The sequence below is a fragment of the Papilio machaon genome, chromosome 22, assembly GCF_912999745.1.
Source record: "Papilio machaon chromosome 22, ilPapMach1.1, whole genome shotgun sequence".
NCBI classification, from domain to species: domain Eukaryota; kingdom Metazoa; phylum Arthropoda; class Insecta; order Lepidoptera; family Papilionidae; genus Papilio; species Papilio machaon.
This window is the reverse complement of record NC_060007.1, coordinates 3,680,932-3,699,017: the sequence shown is the minus strand read 5'-3', so window position 1 is coordinate 3,699,017 and position 18,086 is coordinate 3,680,932. Positions and strand designations below refer to the sequence as shown.

Genomic DNA, 18,086 nt, shown 5'->3' with positions numbered 1-18,086 from the left:
ATTAATAAATAAATATATTTGTCGTTTGTCAACACGAGTGGTTTGGCGAACATTAATTTGTAAATAGTGTAATTTTGTTTCCTGAAAATAAATAAAAAAAACGCGTATTTTAACTTATTGCAGCGCAGTAAAAATACATACATTGAAGGCTAAAGTACACCGATATCCAATGCCTTAATAAATTAAAAACGAATACAAACTGTTTTTACCCAAAAAAATATTTTTGTAAATATGTTTTTTTTATTATTATTTACACTTCTGTTTCCGCATCCGTTTCCGTTTTCGTTTCTGCTAAAATTTATTTTTGACATCTGTTTCCGTTTCTGCTTCCGGTAAGACACTTCCGTTGCATCACTAAATACTACTTTGACTGCCATCTATCGGTTAATTTACTAAAATGTTACTGTATAGATTTAAGATGGCGTTGATTCGAAATTTAAAACTACATTGGATTATTAAATTCTTAGTTCTTAGAGAAAAGACTAATATTAAAAGTAAATAAGCCTTGCTTTGCCTTTTATTGATAATATTCTAACTATTTCTTATTATTTTTATGAAACAAACTTAATTCGTCTGTTTTGTTCAGTAAGCAAACGACATAATCATAAACGTAAATGTCAGTTTTCGCCAAGGCATTGGCGTAGATGGTTGTGTGAAAGGTTATTTTTATCAAAGATTACAGAAAAAGGTAAATAGTAAGTGTGTTCCATACTAAAATTATTATAAGGCTTCTATACAGTGCGACTACATATGCTCAAGGTATACCAAGTGTAATAATCACGGAAATTGGGATTAAATCTGGTAAGAAACATTATATTTAAACCATTACTGTATCTAAATTGATTTAGGCCCTAAAAAGAAGCTCTTAATGAGAAAAGAATAACATTAAGAAAATTAAAATTTACATTCCATCTTTACAATATAAGAGTGCTAAAGTTATTTTAAACGCCTTTGTAATCTGCTTACTTTATCTTTCATTTCAATATGTATTCACAAATAGCTATAAACTGCAACCCAAAAACATTTACATTTTTGTTTGAACAACAAATTGAAAATGCCAAAAATACCCCTTAACTTTTCTATAATTTGTTAATGTATAAACAAATTAATTTTAACATTGATAGAACTGTTTTCTAGGTTCCTAGCGCCATCTGTTCAGCGGTTTAAGAATCTGTTTTCTATTCTATAACTGTGCAAATAGATGTCTCTATAAACGAGCCACATTTAAAAAGAAGTTGTTTGTCGCATTATTTTAAACATCATTTACGGATTATTTTGATAAATGATATTATTAATATCTTTTTTTATTGACTTTAGTAACGTTAAATTTTCGTTAAATACTAATCTATGTTACACATAATAACTGTATAAAAGATGGTTTCCGTAAACAATTTAAAACAATACTGTTTTATTAATAACAAAGGCAATTTTCCCTTACGTTATTTGTGCTACAATCGAAACACTTGGTCCGTCGAGACGCAGAAAATTAATAAGAGTTGTGCAAATTCCCCTTTTGCCTTTGTTCCAACTGATAACGAGACTATGTTGCACAAGAAAATTAATTTTATTCTCAGAGAAATACAGTGTTTTCTTGATTATAACTGTAACATGAAATTGCTTTGTATCTCATATTTTTTTTTTCTTTTTCAGGCAAAAGAGGATTTCAAAATGGTTAGTTTTATACAAATCTATTTTCTAAATACATGAGTGACTTGATTGTTTGTCGTCTGTTCGGCTAGATTATTTTTCTTAGATTTTTTAAATGATTTGTGTTTTATATTTCTCAGTACGGTTTTGTCAACTACGCTTTGGAACTTCTCGTTCTGAAGTCATTTGGCGAGGAAACATGGGAAAAAATTAAGTAAGTTTTTGTTAAATTTTATCCCTATATTGTTACTGTATTTTCATATTGAAGAATTCATACTTAAGAAGAAGCGATCAACTTGAGATTTAAGTCATCGATCAAGTTTTTTGCTTAGCTTGTGCTCTGTTTATATCGTGTTAATATTTTATGTTTAAACTTCGTGCGTAACGTATTATAGCTTACTAGTACTATGAATGCGAATGTTTAGATGGATGGATAGATATTTGTTACAAGGTATCTTTAGAACATGGATGCATGAAAGCATGTATTGCGCTAATATTAGGTTTAGATGTAGAACCTAGTCTTGAAAAACACATAGGGGAGGTCAGTTCAAAGCGGCCACCTTAACTTTGGGTAAAAAAAACCTATCAAACGATTGATTTTCCACAAGAATTTTATACTGATGGCAAAGGAGTTTATGAAATTTACGATTAGTGAAATTTAAAGTCTCCAAAATTGAATTACTAAGCATATAATGACTGAATTACGGCAACTTGTAAAAAAACCGCTTTGCCCGAGGAGCCGCCTAAAGCAGCCAGGGGGCAAGGGCAAATTGGCCAGCTCCAAAGATACTGCGTTTAATTGATTTTTTTTTATTTTCATTTAACATACTTGACGAAATAAAAATGTCCAAAAAGTATAAAGAACATTACATATTTATTAAAGGCAATCTGGCGACATCTTTTTGATTGATTATACGACCCACATATGTTTTCTTGAAAATCGCTACACTACGCTCAAAATATGTCCTTAATGACCCATAAACACATAGCTCTAGTGGTTCATCCTGTGTGTAGTGTGTGGTGCCAGTGATACAAATATGACATGACACTTGGAGGCGAGTTCTAAGGCTGGTAAGTATTTATGCGACTCATGATAATCCATGATAAGCAGTACTTTTTTTTCTGCCGTCGGACGGACTGTATCTATGAAGAAACGAAGCCAGTCCAAGAAAACAGTGCCATTGGTCCACCCATTATCACTTACAGTTGTCTGTGTGCCAGGCGGCGCTCCATCGTCGTCGTGGTCGTTCTTCCTCGCTCAGTACTGGCAATGAAACCCACTTCCTTTTTACCCAGTCTTGTTAAAACTCTAGGTGGTTTGTTGGAAGACGTTTGAATACCCGTCTCGTCCATATTATAGAGGGGCATAGCATCAATTTGGTGCTTCTCAATTTCAGTTTCAAGGAGGTCAAAAAATCTATATACTTGGGATCTGTTAAATCCACGGGCTCTGGCTAAAGACGTAGGTTCAGATCGTCGTAAGGTCAAATTAGGATGACGCTTACTAAATCCTTTGTAAAAATCGTGGCCGGCAGTTCCGTTCTTAAAAGGATTAGGAATATTGTTTGCTTCAGCATACTGGAAAACGAGATGCAAAAACTCCTCCTTTGTTAGTCCAAAGAAAAGATTATCCATACGAAATACGTACTCTAGGAGTTCTTCTTCCTGCTGTGGAGTAAACACGGCTTTATATCTGCCAAGTTTCTTTTTCGCAGATCCTGTCGCAATGTGTCTTCTTAGAGTAGTGCGAGGAATATTATATTTAAGTGCGATAGACTTAACAGATCCACGCTTATCATTTATCTCTTTGATCGCCCGTGCCATAAGATTTTCATCCCATGATGCCTGGCTGGTTTTTCTCTTATAATTGTTCACCATCTAAATAAAATAATTTAGCATTATCTATCTAACCATAATATTTTTAATATGGGCAAAGCGGTCAGTTGGCCGCTTTGCCCACGCCGCTTTACCTTATTCGGCCATTTTGTTTTAAATCTCTCTCACTCATACTTTTATACATTTACGTTTGAGTAAATTTTGCAAAACTCATGCCAAATAGATAAGAAACAATATACCTATCATAAAAGGATTTAAATATAAAGAGGTCTGATCAAAACAGGATGAACTTACCTTGCATTTTTTTAACAAAACATGTAAAAATATTATTTTCGACACCGTGGTCAAGTGATCGCTCCCAACGCTACCGAATGATTGCCTGGCGCGGGGTGGGAGGTTCCTTATGTGACAAAACGGCAACGTCGCGCTCTCATTTCAAATAACCGAAAAATTAATAATGACCGCTTTGCCTCCTGTGACCGCTTTGAGCTGACCTCCCCTACGCTATGTTAAGTTTTTTTAATTCCGCGCGAATGGATTCGTGGGTGACAGCTAGTTATGTTGTATTGGAACTTGATAGTCTCTTCTGCAACTAGATTGGAGCTTATGATTACACATTGAATTTTCGTCTGCGTCATGTAATTAACATCGGGATGAAATTGCAATATTTGTATTTAGTATAATGTCCTTACAGAAAGAAAGCTGCAGTATCGATGGAAGGGAGCTTCCTTGTTCGTCAGATTTACGAGGATGAAATAACTTACAATCTGATAACTGCTGCTGTTGAAATTCTACGTAAGTTAACAAAGCAATAAATTGCTTATATTTACTTCAATCAACGCTAGTTATTGAAAATAATTAACACGGTTATGTATATTTTCAGAGACCCCCGCCGACGCAATCTTGGAGTCATTTGGTAGGACTTTCTTCGAGTTCTGTCAGGACTCTGGATATGATAAAATTTTGCAAGTCCTAGGAGCCAATCCGCGAGATTTCTTACAAGTAAGTAATATTCAAATATCTTGGCGGCCCAAGGTCATCGGTATGATACAAAGAGCCCTTCTGCGTCTCGGTACACCTAAAGTTGTGTTCTAGACATTGTGTCATTGACAGAGTTTGCACGACCAAATATTTTGATGTCGACATTTTGACAAATTACATGATCGACTGTAATGTTGTCAGAATCTGGACGGTTTGCACGACCACCTGGGCACGCTGTACCCGGGCATGCGATCGCCATCATTCCGCTGCACCGAGCGGCCGGAAGATGGCGCCCTCGTGCTGCACTACTACTCCGACAGACCCGGCCTTGAGCATATCGTCATCGGGATTGTTAAAGTAATATCATTCGTTCACAATCAATGTAACAACACATCACATATACGTTTAACGGATTTTTTTTCTGCAGACGGTAGCTAGCAAGCTGCACAATACCGAAGTGAAAGTGGAGATATTGAAAACGAAAGAAGAATGCGACCATGTACAATTCCTGATAACGGAGACTTCGACGCCGGGACGAGTGTCAGTTCCCGAGATTGCCGAGATCGAAACATTGTCTCTTGGTAAAATGAATTACAATAAATAGCTGATCTAATGATTTTTTTTTAATTAATTTTTATTTACCATTCAAAAAATACGTTTTTGACATGTTTGTTTTTATGCTCATATTGTTGTAAATTGTAGAGCCTAAAGTAAGTCCGGCGACGTTCTGCCGCGTGTTCCCATTCCACCTGATGTTCGACCGCGAGCTGAACATCGTGCAAGCGGGCCGCACTGTCTCCCGTCTCTTGCCGCGCGTCACCACACCCGGATGTAAGATCACCGATGTCTTGGATACGGTAAGTCAATCAAACTATGAGTTATTACCGCATCCATACCAACAATATTCATTGTTCTGTGTTTTTATTAGGAAAGTTATTGTTACTATAAGAATTTGTATTTGAATTTAAGGTTCGACCTCATTTGGAGATGACATTCCTGAACGTCCTCGCTCATATTAATACTGTGTACGTGTTGAAGACCAAGCCAGAGGAAATGAACGTCACTGACCCACATGAAGACATCGCTTCCCTTCGTCTCAAGGTACAATTTTTTTTTATTTTATTAGGCGAAGAGGAGTCACAGGGTGAAAGGACAAGCTAGAAATAGTATTTAAACCACGGTTTTGAATGATTTTTCGTTAATAAATCAACTGTACGTGATAATTATTTTACTACACTGATAAAATGAGTGATTTCACCGTCAATCAATCATTTATTGATGCTAGAAATTTGTCTCACAATAGGCTGAGCTTTCTATGTAATGATTTCTTATTCCAGGGTCAAATGCTGTACATTCCAGAAACCGATGTGATTGTATTCCAGTGTTATCCCAGCGTAACTAATCTCGATGATTTGACTCGGTAAGATCTTTCCTTATTATTAGCTATGAATAAAAAAGCCTTCTGTGTACTCACCTGTTTCTAATAAACCAAATAATGTGTTAAGATAATTTTGGCTAATAAAAAAACTTATCTTACATACAAAATACATTTACGAAACCCAATTATTAACTCTGAATTAATCTAGTAGTGACTCCGCAGTCGCGGGCTGTGCATCTCCGACATTCCGCTGCACGACGCGACGCGCGACCTCGTGCTGATGTCGGAGCAGTTCGAGGCAGATTACAAACTGACGCAGAGTCTCGAAGTGCTCACCGACAAGCTGCAGCAGACGTTCCGCGAACTCGACTCCGAGAAGCAGAAGACCGACAGGTGAACGCTGATTCTGGAAAAAAAATAAAAGTTTAAGCTTTTCTATAAAAGAAGGGGCCAAACTAACTACGGGAACACCGAGATGATTATCGACTCCCAGGGACATCTAACAAAATCCATGGGCCTAAGCTTACCCTTCTAAAAATAAAACTTCATTCTGTCGTAATTATTTTGAAAACAAATTTTAAAATATTCAGTAGATTTTTTCAACATTATTTTTACTTTTTTCAGATCCAAAATATTTATTTCTGCTTCCTCTTTCTTAATAACCTTGAGTACTAATTGACCTTTTCAATAGAATATTAACTAGCTGTCGCATGCGACTCTGTCCGTGCACAATTAAAAAACTTATCAAGTAGTCTTTGTGTTCTTCCAGACTATGTTCTACATCTGTATAAAATTCATCATCCGTTCCGGCGATACCTTCAAGCAAACAAACATCCATCCATCCATCCATCCATACATACGGATTTATAATATTATTAAGATGAATACCTTATTTCTTATATAAGAGCGTACAAATAATGATTCGCTTTATGTTAAATTTGTCAGACTCCTGTACTCGGTGCTGCCGATCAGCGTGGCGACGGAGCTGCGTCACCGCCGGCCCGTGCCCGCGCGCCGCTACGACCCCGTCACACTCCTCTTCAGCGGCATCGTGGGGTTCGCCAACTACTGCGCCCGCAACACCGACCACAAGGGCGCCATGAAGATAGTGCGCATGCTCAATGACCTCTACACCGCCTTTGACGTCCTCACAGACCCCAAGAAGAATCCTAACGTTTATAAGGTGAATTGTTCCCTGTTCTCATGTAACTACTGGTTGAGATTGTCAATAGAATACTGAGACCCATTATGAGCGAGAAACTTTATTTGAATGTCAGAATGTTAGAAAAACAACTGTTGAGCTAAAACATGCTTGGAATATATCGCAAGATGGCATATTAGATACAACTCTGTAACGATTACTAAATTTAGTCATGATACTAAATGTAGTCGTTGTTATTCCACGCTGATACTAAATGTAGTCGTTGTTATTCCACGCTGATACTAAATGTAGTCGTTGTTATTCCACGCTGATACTAAATATAGTCGTTATTCCACGTTGATACTAAATGTAGTCGTTATTCCACGCTGATACTATTGTAAATGTAGTCGTTATTCCACGTTGATACTAAATATAGTCGTTATTCCACGTTGATACTAAATGTAGTCGTTATTCCACGCTGATACTAAATGTAGTCGATGCTAGTCCACGCTGTGAGACAGAGGACATTACAATAAATCCCCAAAAATGTATTCAGGTGGAGACAGTGGGAGACAAGTACATGGCGGTGTCGGGCCTGCCCGAGTACCAGGTGTCGCACGCCAAGCACATCTGTCTGCTGGCGCTGGAGATGATGGACCTCTCCAAGACCGTCACTGTCGACAACGAGCCTGTTGTAAGTTTGAATATATTTATTTTTAAATTCATTTTGTTCTAGTAAGAAACATAGGTTACTAACATTTGGTCTCCGGCAAATATAATCAGTCGAAACGCGGAATTACTTCCACTTCACTCGTGTCTACCAAAGTAATACTGCTGCGGTCTCTATTATTGTTAAATCGATAAATGCTAACTTAATCAGGGTATAACAATCGGCATCCACTCCGGGGAAGTGGTGACAGGTGTGATCGGTCACCGCATGCCGCGCTACTGTCTGTTCGGCAACACCGTCAACTTGACCAGCCGCTGTGAGACCACCGGCGTGCCCGGCACCATCAATGTCAGCGAGGACACTTACAGGTTATAAATTAACGCCAACAACTCCGATAAAAACTAGTCCAATCGTTCCTTTAGGTAGTCATTTTGTAATAGAAAAAATAGCTTGTGTGTTCTTCGTGCAGCCGTACAGGAGATACCTTCTAACAAAAATGAATCCAAATATTCCGATTTATAAAATTACTAACTGACGTCCACCACTCCGTCCACGCTGAGTTAAAAAAACGTTATAAATAGCCTATGTGTTCCAGGCTATGTTCTACATCTGTGCCAAATTTCATCAAGATCCATCCATCCATATAAACATTTGCATTTATATATAATATTAGTGAGACATTTATTTAAGTGGTACAATGAAACATTATATGTATAAAATAACATTTTTATTTTTGCACTCCATAAATTATTAGTATAAATTCCATCTTATAACAAAATATTGGTTATAATACGTATAATCATTATTAACTCCAATAAAGAACATTTTTGAATAATGTAACAACTAATTTAACAACTAAATTAAAATAGATCCTTGTAAATATTCAAGGCTTTTGACCACTAAACAATCAACTAGTCATCTAGTAAATCTAAATATTTCTTCAATGGCATCGGTATAGGTAATTTATGTATACCAAAGGGTAGTTCGAAATTTTTCCAAAGCATCTGTCGTATTAGACATCTGCATAAATGTTTTAGTTCTACAGGTTTCAAACCACATCTTGAACAAGGTAATAAATGGTCCTCTAAAATTTCAGTATACTTTTCCAATGCAATTTTCCGATCGTAATTATAATCATCAGGTAATTCTAAATGCTTAAACGCTGTCTTATCGACTGTCAGATGTAACCTAGGAACGGCCCTTAGTGCTAATTTCAAGCAAGTGACTAATTTGTAAGGATATTTTCTATTATATTCCTTCAATCGATCTAAAATAGATTCTATAGGGTTAGTTGAAACATGGTCTGAAGTAATCCTTGCACCAAATCGAAGTAGTATCATTAAAATTTCAGCAGCTCCCATTTGTATGACCACTCTGACTGGTGACGCTTTTCCACAGCTTTCTAAAGGCACATCTATAAAGCGATATGATTTATTACCCTCTTTGAACTCTAAATTTGCATTGGTCGCGTGATCGAGGAAGAATACAAGTGCTGATACGTTCTCTTCTCTATCCATGAAGTCTGATTTCCAACCCGCCAAGAAATACGGGGCTGAAGTACCAAAAATTGCTCCTAGAAAATATAAACATCTATTTATTCAGTTAACAATAAATGAGGTCACTCAACGAGTTTTGAAATAACGTTAATGTAGGCAACATTAACGCTATATCACTACTTTATCCTGGCAAGGTTTTTTCATTTCGTTTATTTTATAGTTATTCGCAAAATTAAGTTATTTCTAGAACATTCATAAATATAATTGTCACTTAAATGCAGTGAAACTTCACAATTAAAATGGATTGAATAATGTTTCAATAATTCCTAAAATGGTAGTACATGTTAGCAGGCTTACCTAAAAAAATTCTTTCAAAAGTTCTTTCGCATGCGTACAGTTCATCCAATAAAGCTGCGACCACACCATTATCCTGTAGACTCCAGTCAAATGATAATTTCATTGCAATGTACAATAAGTTGTGGTACTTCCCCATTAAACATACATCTCCATTTTTAGATTTACAATTATTATGGTAACGTAATGCTGATGTAACGAAATTCTTGCATGTCACATTATCAGACTCATTTTGTCCTAGAAAAAAAAATTATAGCCTATACAGCAAGAAAAAATATGTAAAAACATTAAAAATATATAAAGAATAAGTAAGCTATAAAAATATATAGTTTAGCTGAATTTAGGCATGACCTTTGCGTTCACTGTTAAAAAATAATAAATTAATGAATTCTGGATAATTCGAATTATCGAATAATCGAAATAATATTGATTAAAATACGTGCCTGAATTCAACCAGAATACATAAATATAAACCTTTTGCACATCCTGATATAACGGAATTAAAATATTCAACAAGTTCCCGCCTTTTGTATCGCTCATTTAAACTGTCACGATCCAAATCACTGAACACCTCCTCGAAATAATAATCCATGAACGCGTCCATTTTTACGAAGAATTATTGCTTTTAGTGAAAAAACTCATATATTTACAAAATTAAATAAATAGTAAACACACTATTATGATTTTGGCAAATGACATTTCAACATTATACACAGATTATTCAAACGAGATGTATAAAGCACATATTTAAAACAAAAAATTTAGGAACTAAATGTAGTTGACCCTACGCGTCTCATGGTTCGAATAGTTGTAAACGGAAATCAGTTAATTTTCCCCTCGTTTTTATTCTGAAAACTTGTAAGTGCAGTAAAATCCACTTACCTAAGGTTACGTTGATGGGAAGCCTTTGAATGTTCTATCCATGGTCATTAATACTCGTAGTTCTCAAAGACTTTTAGTAAAATTTTCACATTGTATCGAATTGGCATATGAATAACGTTTTGAGGATCTCAGGAAATGTGTACATCATTTCTGTTGGATTTTTCATGGTTTGGTGCTCAAGATGCTTCTCTCATCATTCAAAAATTATTGTATCATACTTACCGCCCAAATAAATTACGAAAGATAGATCGATCCGAAGGACGATAACCTGTCGCGCCGATCCTTCATGGGTGGGATGAGGACAGGGAGATGATAATCTGTACGCATTCATAAAATTGGAGTGTATGTATGTAATATCGAAAAAAAACATATTTCGTACACATTTCGTATTCGCTGTGTCTTAGAGTCCTTCAAGAAGCGAGCGTATCACCATCTCAAAGGCCGGCAACGCATCTGCGATTCCTCTGGTATTGCAGTTGTTCATGGGCATCGATGAACACCTTGGTGTTCCCGCTGCTCGTTTGCCCCCTTCTTTTATAAAAAAAACATGATGTATTTGCGTAGCTGAAAAACATTTTTTAAAATTCTTGTCTGACTGTCTGTCCGCAATGCTGCATTTGTTCCGGGTAATCTCCGGAACGTCTGGACTTATTTTGACGGTACTTTAACGGGAAGGTAGCTGATGCCCGCGATCATATCGTATGCTACTTTTTTTTTTTTTCTTAATTCTGCGCGTCTTTACACACTTTCCAATCGTAATATAATGTTTGTTAATAACATGAAAAATTATACATTTTAAATGATAATGCGTATTTTCACAGCTGCCTGATGGGAGAAGATAATTACGATGATCAATTCGAGCTGACATATCGCGGTCATGTTTCCATGAAGGGCAAAGCCGAACCGATGCAGACCTGGTTCCTGACTAGAAAGAAGATTTAAACATTTATCTACACTGACATTTCTATCTAACCCGGTGGGGATAACTGACACTAAATTAAAATACCTCATTAGAACCATCGGTCAATGTCAAAGTGCTACAAAATCCTAAGAACTGAAGCTGTCTTGTCTCGTTTGTCATTGTTTTTGAATAAGGACCGACAAGGATATCTGAACCCGGGGGCATTATTATAACTACATTGTGAAAGCTCACTAGCGCCCTCGTCTCAATTTAAAAAAAAGTGTCATTATGTCATTTTCATTGTCAATGTAGGTTTTACATATTTTCTGACAAAACTAAACGCGTAGTAGTCTCACCAGGTCAGAGAAGTGCGTTACACTATAAGAAATTTCATTTTCACTTGATGTTTGATTATACTGCTATATAATGTCAAAATACAATACGTTTCAGATATAAAATAGCGCGAAATTGTGACGTCATAAATATAGTATGTTATAGTAGTTTTTATCCAAAGATGTAAGTCTCTTGTTTATTACACATATAGATCACTATCTTAATGTTATTTCTGTTTTATTGTTACTATTGTTTTAGAGTTTATCTTTACAATTTTAATATGGGTAAACAGCTGAATTTTAAATCAAAAAATTTCCTATCAAATCACTTCAATAACTATACTAACTATTTTACTATTCGTTTTATGCTTTGTAGGATAAAATACTTAATAAATATAAAGAAATGTAGATAGCTATATGTGCTTGATCTCTTAAATACTTCTGACAATTTGTATTTATTTAAAATGGTTATAAATTCTCTCTAACATTACTTGTTAAAAGATCAAAATTTTATTGCTTAATATTTATTTTAATTTTAAGATATTAAATAATAAAATACCTCATCATTGTATTATTTATATTTTATCAGAGTTTTATAATTAATTTTAGTTTGTTAATGAATAAAATAAATATTTATTTTATTTTGTTAGCAAATTGTAAAATAATACAGCATTTTCAAATGTAATACAATAACAATTTTACTTCAAAGAATATTCTAGTCATGACAATGTTTTGTTCAGTATTATTTAGCTTTAATATTTATTATTTGTGTAGCAATTTTCTTTTTAATTCTTGCGCATTTATTAATATAATAAAATAATCAATATAATTAGTATATTAGAAATATTTCTTAGATACTTTAATCCTTATGTCGTGAAATATAAATGTTATAAAATATATAGAAGTTTTATTTTATTTTTAAGCTATGAGACATATTGCATCCCTGTCACTCTGTTTGAAAAAAACTGAGACAACTATATGTATCTGATATCTAAATTCAATTGTTTATTAATATACCAAAATTAACTATTTTTTTTATATTAGTGCCCAGTTTTTATTCCAGTCCAGTAATGGAAATCAGTGTTGCCAGCTAGCCGGACTTAAATTATGCAAGAAAACAAAACCTTTATTATTTTATCATAACTTCTTAAAAGATTATATCCGTAAAATTTAAAGATTATTTAAAGGTGACGGTCAAAAATCAAAATCTTTAACTGTAGAATATAAAATAAGTTTAAAGACGCATTGAAAAAACATTAGCGATTTTCAATTGTACATTTCGACACATTTAAAGGTTAGGTTTCTTTATAAAGTTTGTCAAATGTTAAAAATAATTCGAAAGGAATGTCGACAAGCAACCTCAGTCATCCGGTCACTTGATATTACATGTGTTACGTGTCGATTGTAAATATCGTCATTTTGGAATCGGTCTAGGCATATTATAATGTGAAAGCAAACGGAACACACAATAAATATCTCGCCCATCCTACATATACTATACGTTTTACTGTGAATTTTAAATATATATTATTATCTCTTCCATTCTCTTTGACAAAACTGAGACAGCAATAATTGGCATCAAGTGTCAGGGCAGTGGCATTCTGCGGTTAACGTTATAACATGATTGGACAATTTGAAAAATTACTAAAAATGATACTATCGAATTATTTGGTTCGAATTCCAATATATACGCCTAGTAGGATTATAAACTAAAGGATTACACGATAAGTAAGTAACATATGAATCTTCGTTGATGTGATGCCGAAATCAAACGGAATAACCGGTTTAAAGGACATTATGTTAGCTAATAGCGTTACTTTGCGCTTATATTTAGTTGTGCGGTATTTTTTGCAAAGATTTGTTTCACCGTGTTTCATCTGCGGAAACATTGGTACGAAACAATCTATTTATCTCTGTTTCCTATAAGAGTATGAGCGGGATAACAATATCTTAACCTAAAGATAATATGACACTGGACACTAACAAAAAATATGAAGCAAGCTATACTCATATGTTGAGAGGAAAAGTGGTGGGTATAATGTTGCTTGGCTTGTAAATATTGTCATAGACTAATTTTAATATTTTTTTTTATATAAATGTATAAATAGCGAATAAACTTTTCTCTCAGATGCTTTAGCGACGAGTCATTGGTCTCTGAAGGTAAACCTCTACAGTCTTTCGTATAAAAACGAGTTTTTTTGTCTTTTAAATCGCCTATATGTACACGTTTATATTATATGTCGTATTTTATATGATTGCCTCCGGCCCTTGATCACGGATTTATAAGCATTGTAAGCACTGTGTATTTTTTAATGTAAAAAAATTGCAAAACATGTTTGACCAGGCGTAACAAACTTTAGTCTGAACCAACCTTTATAAAACTTTTAATTTTTACTCTTTGAGTTACAACAGTTGTGTAATAAAAAATAATAATTTTAAAGTATTTAAATTATTATTCCTCTATTATTCCACAATCCCGTATTTCCACACCTTTTTCTTACTTAAAACGTCGCTTTCCAAAACTATTTCCTTAAGTTAAAATACTTTTAGATTTAAATTGTAAATGTAAAGCACTATTTCTGTAGGTTGTTATTAAAAATGTGTTCTCTTTTAGAATAAGAATATAGATTAACGTTATAAATTTATCACTGCCATGATAAATAAAATCAAATTAAAGAGTTTTCTTCGACTTAACAAAAATTAAATAAATAAAATAGAACATGTTACGGCAAAAACTTAACTCGTGCGCATATGAAGGCAACCGAGGTGGCAATGCGTTCTGTTCAATTTCAAAACATCCTAGTCACCATTAAGTACTTAAAAAATTGTAATTTAATCTGTAGGGAATAAAGTTCAAAATTGCTTAATGCAAAAGTATTCTACCTGCAAGCGTGAATGGAGAAGGCTCTTCATTCCAACCACCAGTCAAGCGACCGATTTCAGTCAGTCTGCGTCAAGCATTTGTCAAGAGTAGGCGCATGCGTACTGCCGAGCTATTGGTTGATTTGAATTTCGAACGTTTTGCGACCGGCCAATCGCGTACAATCGATCGTTTGATTTCTTTTTCGCGACCACTTTTAAACGTCAACCTGTGTCCCGTTAAATGTGCTGTGTTTTGTGACATTGAAAACTGACTGGTTTTTTACTTTTAAATGGCAAGCTGATTGTGTTTAATATTTTATGCTCACAAGATTGGATGTTTTCTCACGTGTTCTGGTAAGATTTCTATCTTAATATTATTTTATTATAAGATAAGTGTAAACTTTTGTTAATTTATTCTTGAACAATTTAAGAAATAATACGCCTAACTTGTTTTAATGACCAGTGTTATTAATGCGTTTTAATTCTTTCAGTTAACTAACAACCAATATAATTACGCTGTTTATATATTATTACACTATATTTCTCTGAATAAATTTCTAGAATAATCAATTCCGTGAATAGGGTACTAAAATAATTACAACTGGTTTTTAAATTTTTTATTTACATTTGGCGGTAGTAAGTTGCAGTTAGCTCATTTTCTATTTCCTTTGAAGTCATACGTTTTAATTATTTGCTAATTGTACTTCGTACTAATATTATAAATGCGAATGTTTACGTGGATGGATGTTTGTAGGTATCTCCGGTATGGGTCCAAGGATCTTGATAAAATTTGGCACAGACGTAGAACATAGTCTGGAAGAACACATAGGCTACTAATTAAGTTTTTTAACTCCGCGCGGACGGAATTGCGGGTGACAGCTAGTATATATTATAACTTAAACTTATTAAGCTAATTTATATAAGTGTTATGTTAAGTTACACATATAAATGAAGTTGTATCGCTCGGGTATATGTCATCCGCTATTAATTCACATTGCAAAATATAATATAAAATATACTTTCATATATGATTGCAACAAACATGGCATCTTTATTGTATGAAGTTACAAAATATCGTGAGCTCTGCATTTCTTGAGATTGTCTTAATTTTTTACATTATAAAAGAGAGAAAAAATGCACGTAAGTTACATGTATGAAAATCCCACGAACTAGTTGTAAGCATAATAAGTTTACGCATGACTGTATGGTTAATGCAATTAAGAATTAATTATAAAATTGTTGAACTATATATATGACGTGGATTGGTGTCGGACGCCGTAGGACCGTGGAAGGTAGACATGGGTAACTCAACTCAAATTTACGACCTGCAGATCAGCTCACAGCTCTAATGTGTGAAACAGATCAGTGTAGCTCAGCTCAATTTGTACCTGCATAGTTATGATTTGCGTTTCGAGCTGCGAATTGTTAGTCACCAGACAGCTCGCGGCTTGTCGACACACATAGTTATAGTACATCGCGATGAGCTGCGAGCTGCTAATTTAAATGTGGCACCACAGTTCAACGGTTCAAGTTTATATGACCCGAACTTTTGAACCGGTTCAGAGTTGATTTACACATGGCTAGTAGAAGGCATTAAGGAAGCTCTATGTCCAGCGCTAGGCAGACAAAGGTTGATGATGTTAATCAGTTATTTTAAAATGTTTTATATTAAAAAAAATATATAGGAAAATAGTATTCATAATACGTATCAATCGAGTAAAATCATCATTAAAACAAAACATGTTTATACCGTCTGGATTGGAGTTATACTCAAGATGGGCATGTATGAAGGTGGAAAAGGCGATAGAGTGGTGGCAGAACCGCGCAAAATAAAGACCGCGGTTTCTGCTTACCCCATATAGGTACAATGTAATGTAGGCATAAACCACGTTGTTGTTTATATCACAACACATATGTATTTCAGTTGGTTTAACGTCTAACAGTTGCTGCACATTAGTTATTTGTAAAATCACTTATTTTGTTTAAATGAAAACAAATGCCAGTGAAAAGTTTTGTGAAAAGTTTCTTTCCAAAGTTACATATTTGGCTTTACTTTTTTATAGGTTATCTTTAAATTCCCACAGGAAAAAACTTATCTATAGAATTGAGTGCAATAGATAAAAGATACTGTTCAATTGATTTGTTTGTTTGTACAAAAATCCAAGAATCCATTCTATTTACTTTAGATAATTTCAAATAATATTTTTAGTCCACTTGATATTCCATGTTGAAATACAGTCAAAATCTATTATAACGACATCGAAGGGACTACTCATATTGAGTCGTAAAAACCGATAGTTGTAACAACCGGTGACAGGTATTAATAGGAAAGATATGTATATAACATTCAGCCAGGACCTTTGATTTTGGTCAATTTAACCGGTATGTTGTTCTAAACGATGTCGCCATAAACGGTTTTGACTGTATTAAAAAAAAAAAATTACACCATTTTTATTCATGGTAATATTGTTAGAAATATTGCGTCTCTGTGTTGCCACATTATACATGACACATATTAAAAAAAGAAATATTTAGGTAATAAATTATTATTTCTAAACTAGATGCTGGAATTACGAAAAAATAAAGATGATTCTGGTAATATTATGAAATAAATTTCATGATAGAAATAAATATAAAAGTGACATTTTATATTTAATAGTAAAAGGTTTAATTATTAAGTCTAGACATTTGTGGACACATTTTAAATAGATAATTATTGTTCATTAGATATTGACTAAAATAATAATAAAAACAATAAAATAACTATCTTACTAATATTATAAATGCAAATGATTTTATGGATGGATGTTCGTTTGAATGTATCTGCGGAACGGCTAACGATGAAATTTGGCATATATGTAATAGATCATAGTCTGGAAGAACACATAGGCTACTTATTATGCTTTTTTTAATTGGGCGCGGACGGAGTCACGGAAGACACCTAGTTATTAAGTAATAGATTTATTATTTTTAATTAATCACGGGATAATTATTCAATGAATCGTTAAAAGTAAGTAAAGAAAAATTTTTTTTTAATTATAGAGTGGCATGCGGTCACCTGAATTCGCCTAAATAGCGAAGCGATCGGTGTCCATAGTCATCCGCAATTGCAGATGCATTATCTGCCTTTAATTGACGGAGGAGGGGATGCAGAAAGAGAACATTTCCTATGCGTCCACTCCTTTGTCAAACACACTTCCTTTTCTCATCCTTTCATAATAAAAGGGTGGGAAAGGAAAGAGGACTAATATTAGACATTTTGCACGCATACTCATTAGACGAAACGCGGAGTTACTTCTACTTCACAGCAGTTTTCTGTGTAGTCGTAGTATTTCACCGGGTGAGCCGACCCATTCGTGCAACAGATATTATAACATTAATAGTAACAGTATATAATAATGCCTAAAGTATAATAAAAAAAACAAATAAAAATAGAAAATTACACACTATATGTTACTCTATGAACATCTTATTATGTGCAAATAAATGCACATGTTTAATTAATAGATGAACTTTCCGTCAATCTCATTATGTTACTCAAATAATAAACGTTAAGTTTTCCATTTAAATGTGACCCCACGGGAAAGTGGTATAACGGTGACAATT

General features: G+C 34.1%; 4 protein-coding genes across 4 annotated transcripts in view; 2 read left to right on the top strand and 2 right to left on the bottom strand.

Moving 5' to 3' along the window:
• Window positions 1-1,650: 1,650 nt before the first annotated feature.
• On the top strand, window positions 1,651-11,516 carry LOC106718350 (guanylate cyclase soluble subunit beta-1). The gene is made up of 14 exons (XM_045683472.1): window positions 1,651-1,671; window positions 1,788-1,861; window positions 4,178-4,278; window positions 4,367-4,485; window positions 4,666-4,821; window positions 4,892-5,045; window positions 5,167-5,321; window positions 5,434-5,565; window positions 5,802-5,884; window positions 6,065-6,235; window positions 6,788-7,025; window positions 7,540-7,677; window positions 7,864-8,021; window positions 11,207-11,516. Exons 1-14 carry the CDS (start codon window positions 1,669-1,671, stop codon window positions 11,325-11,327), a joined length of 1,803 nt encoding a protein of 600 aa, XP_045539428.1. The 5' UTR covers window positions 1,651-1,668; the 3' UTR covers window positions 11,328-11,516.
• On the bottom strand, window positions 2,658-3,988 carry LOC123722260. The gene is made up of 2 exons (XM_045683473.1): window positions 3,778-3,988; window positions 2,658-3,525 (listed from the first exon to the last, which is right to left on the bottom strand). The coding sequence occupies exon 2, from the start codon at window positions 3,523-3,525 to the stop codon at window positions 2,848-2,850; it is 678 nt and encodes a 225-aa protein (XP_045539429.1). The 5' UTR covers window positions 3,778-3,988; the 3' UTR covers window positions 2,658-2,847.
• On the bottom strand, window positions 8,530-10,238 carry LOC106718351. The gene is made up of 3 exons (XM_014512419.2): window positions 9,978-10,238; window positions 9,507-9,740; window positions 8,530-9,226 (listed from the first exon to the last, which is right to left on the bottom strand). The coding sequence occupies exons 1-3, from the start codon at window positions 10,105-10,107 to the stop codon at window positions 8,565-8,567; spliced, it is 1,026 nt and encodes a 341-aa protein (XP_014367905.2). The 5' UTR covers window positions 10,108-10,238; the 3' UTR covers window positions 8,530-8,564.
• Window positions 11,517-14,574: 3,058 nt separating the features above from the next.
• The window catches only part of LOC106711095 (glutaredoxin domain-containing cysteine-rich protein CG31559), a 59,723-nt gene continuing 56,211 nt past the window's right edge, over window positions 14,575-18,086 (top strand). The window contains exon 1 of the mRNA XM_045683458.1: window positions 14,575-14,834. The gene's annotated coding sequence lies outside the window, so the exon portion shown is untranslated. The remainder of the gene's footprint in view (window positions 14,835-18,086) is intronic.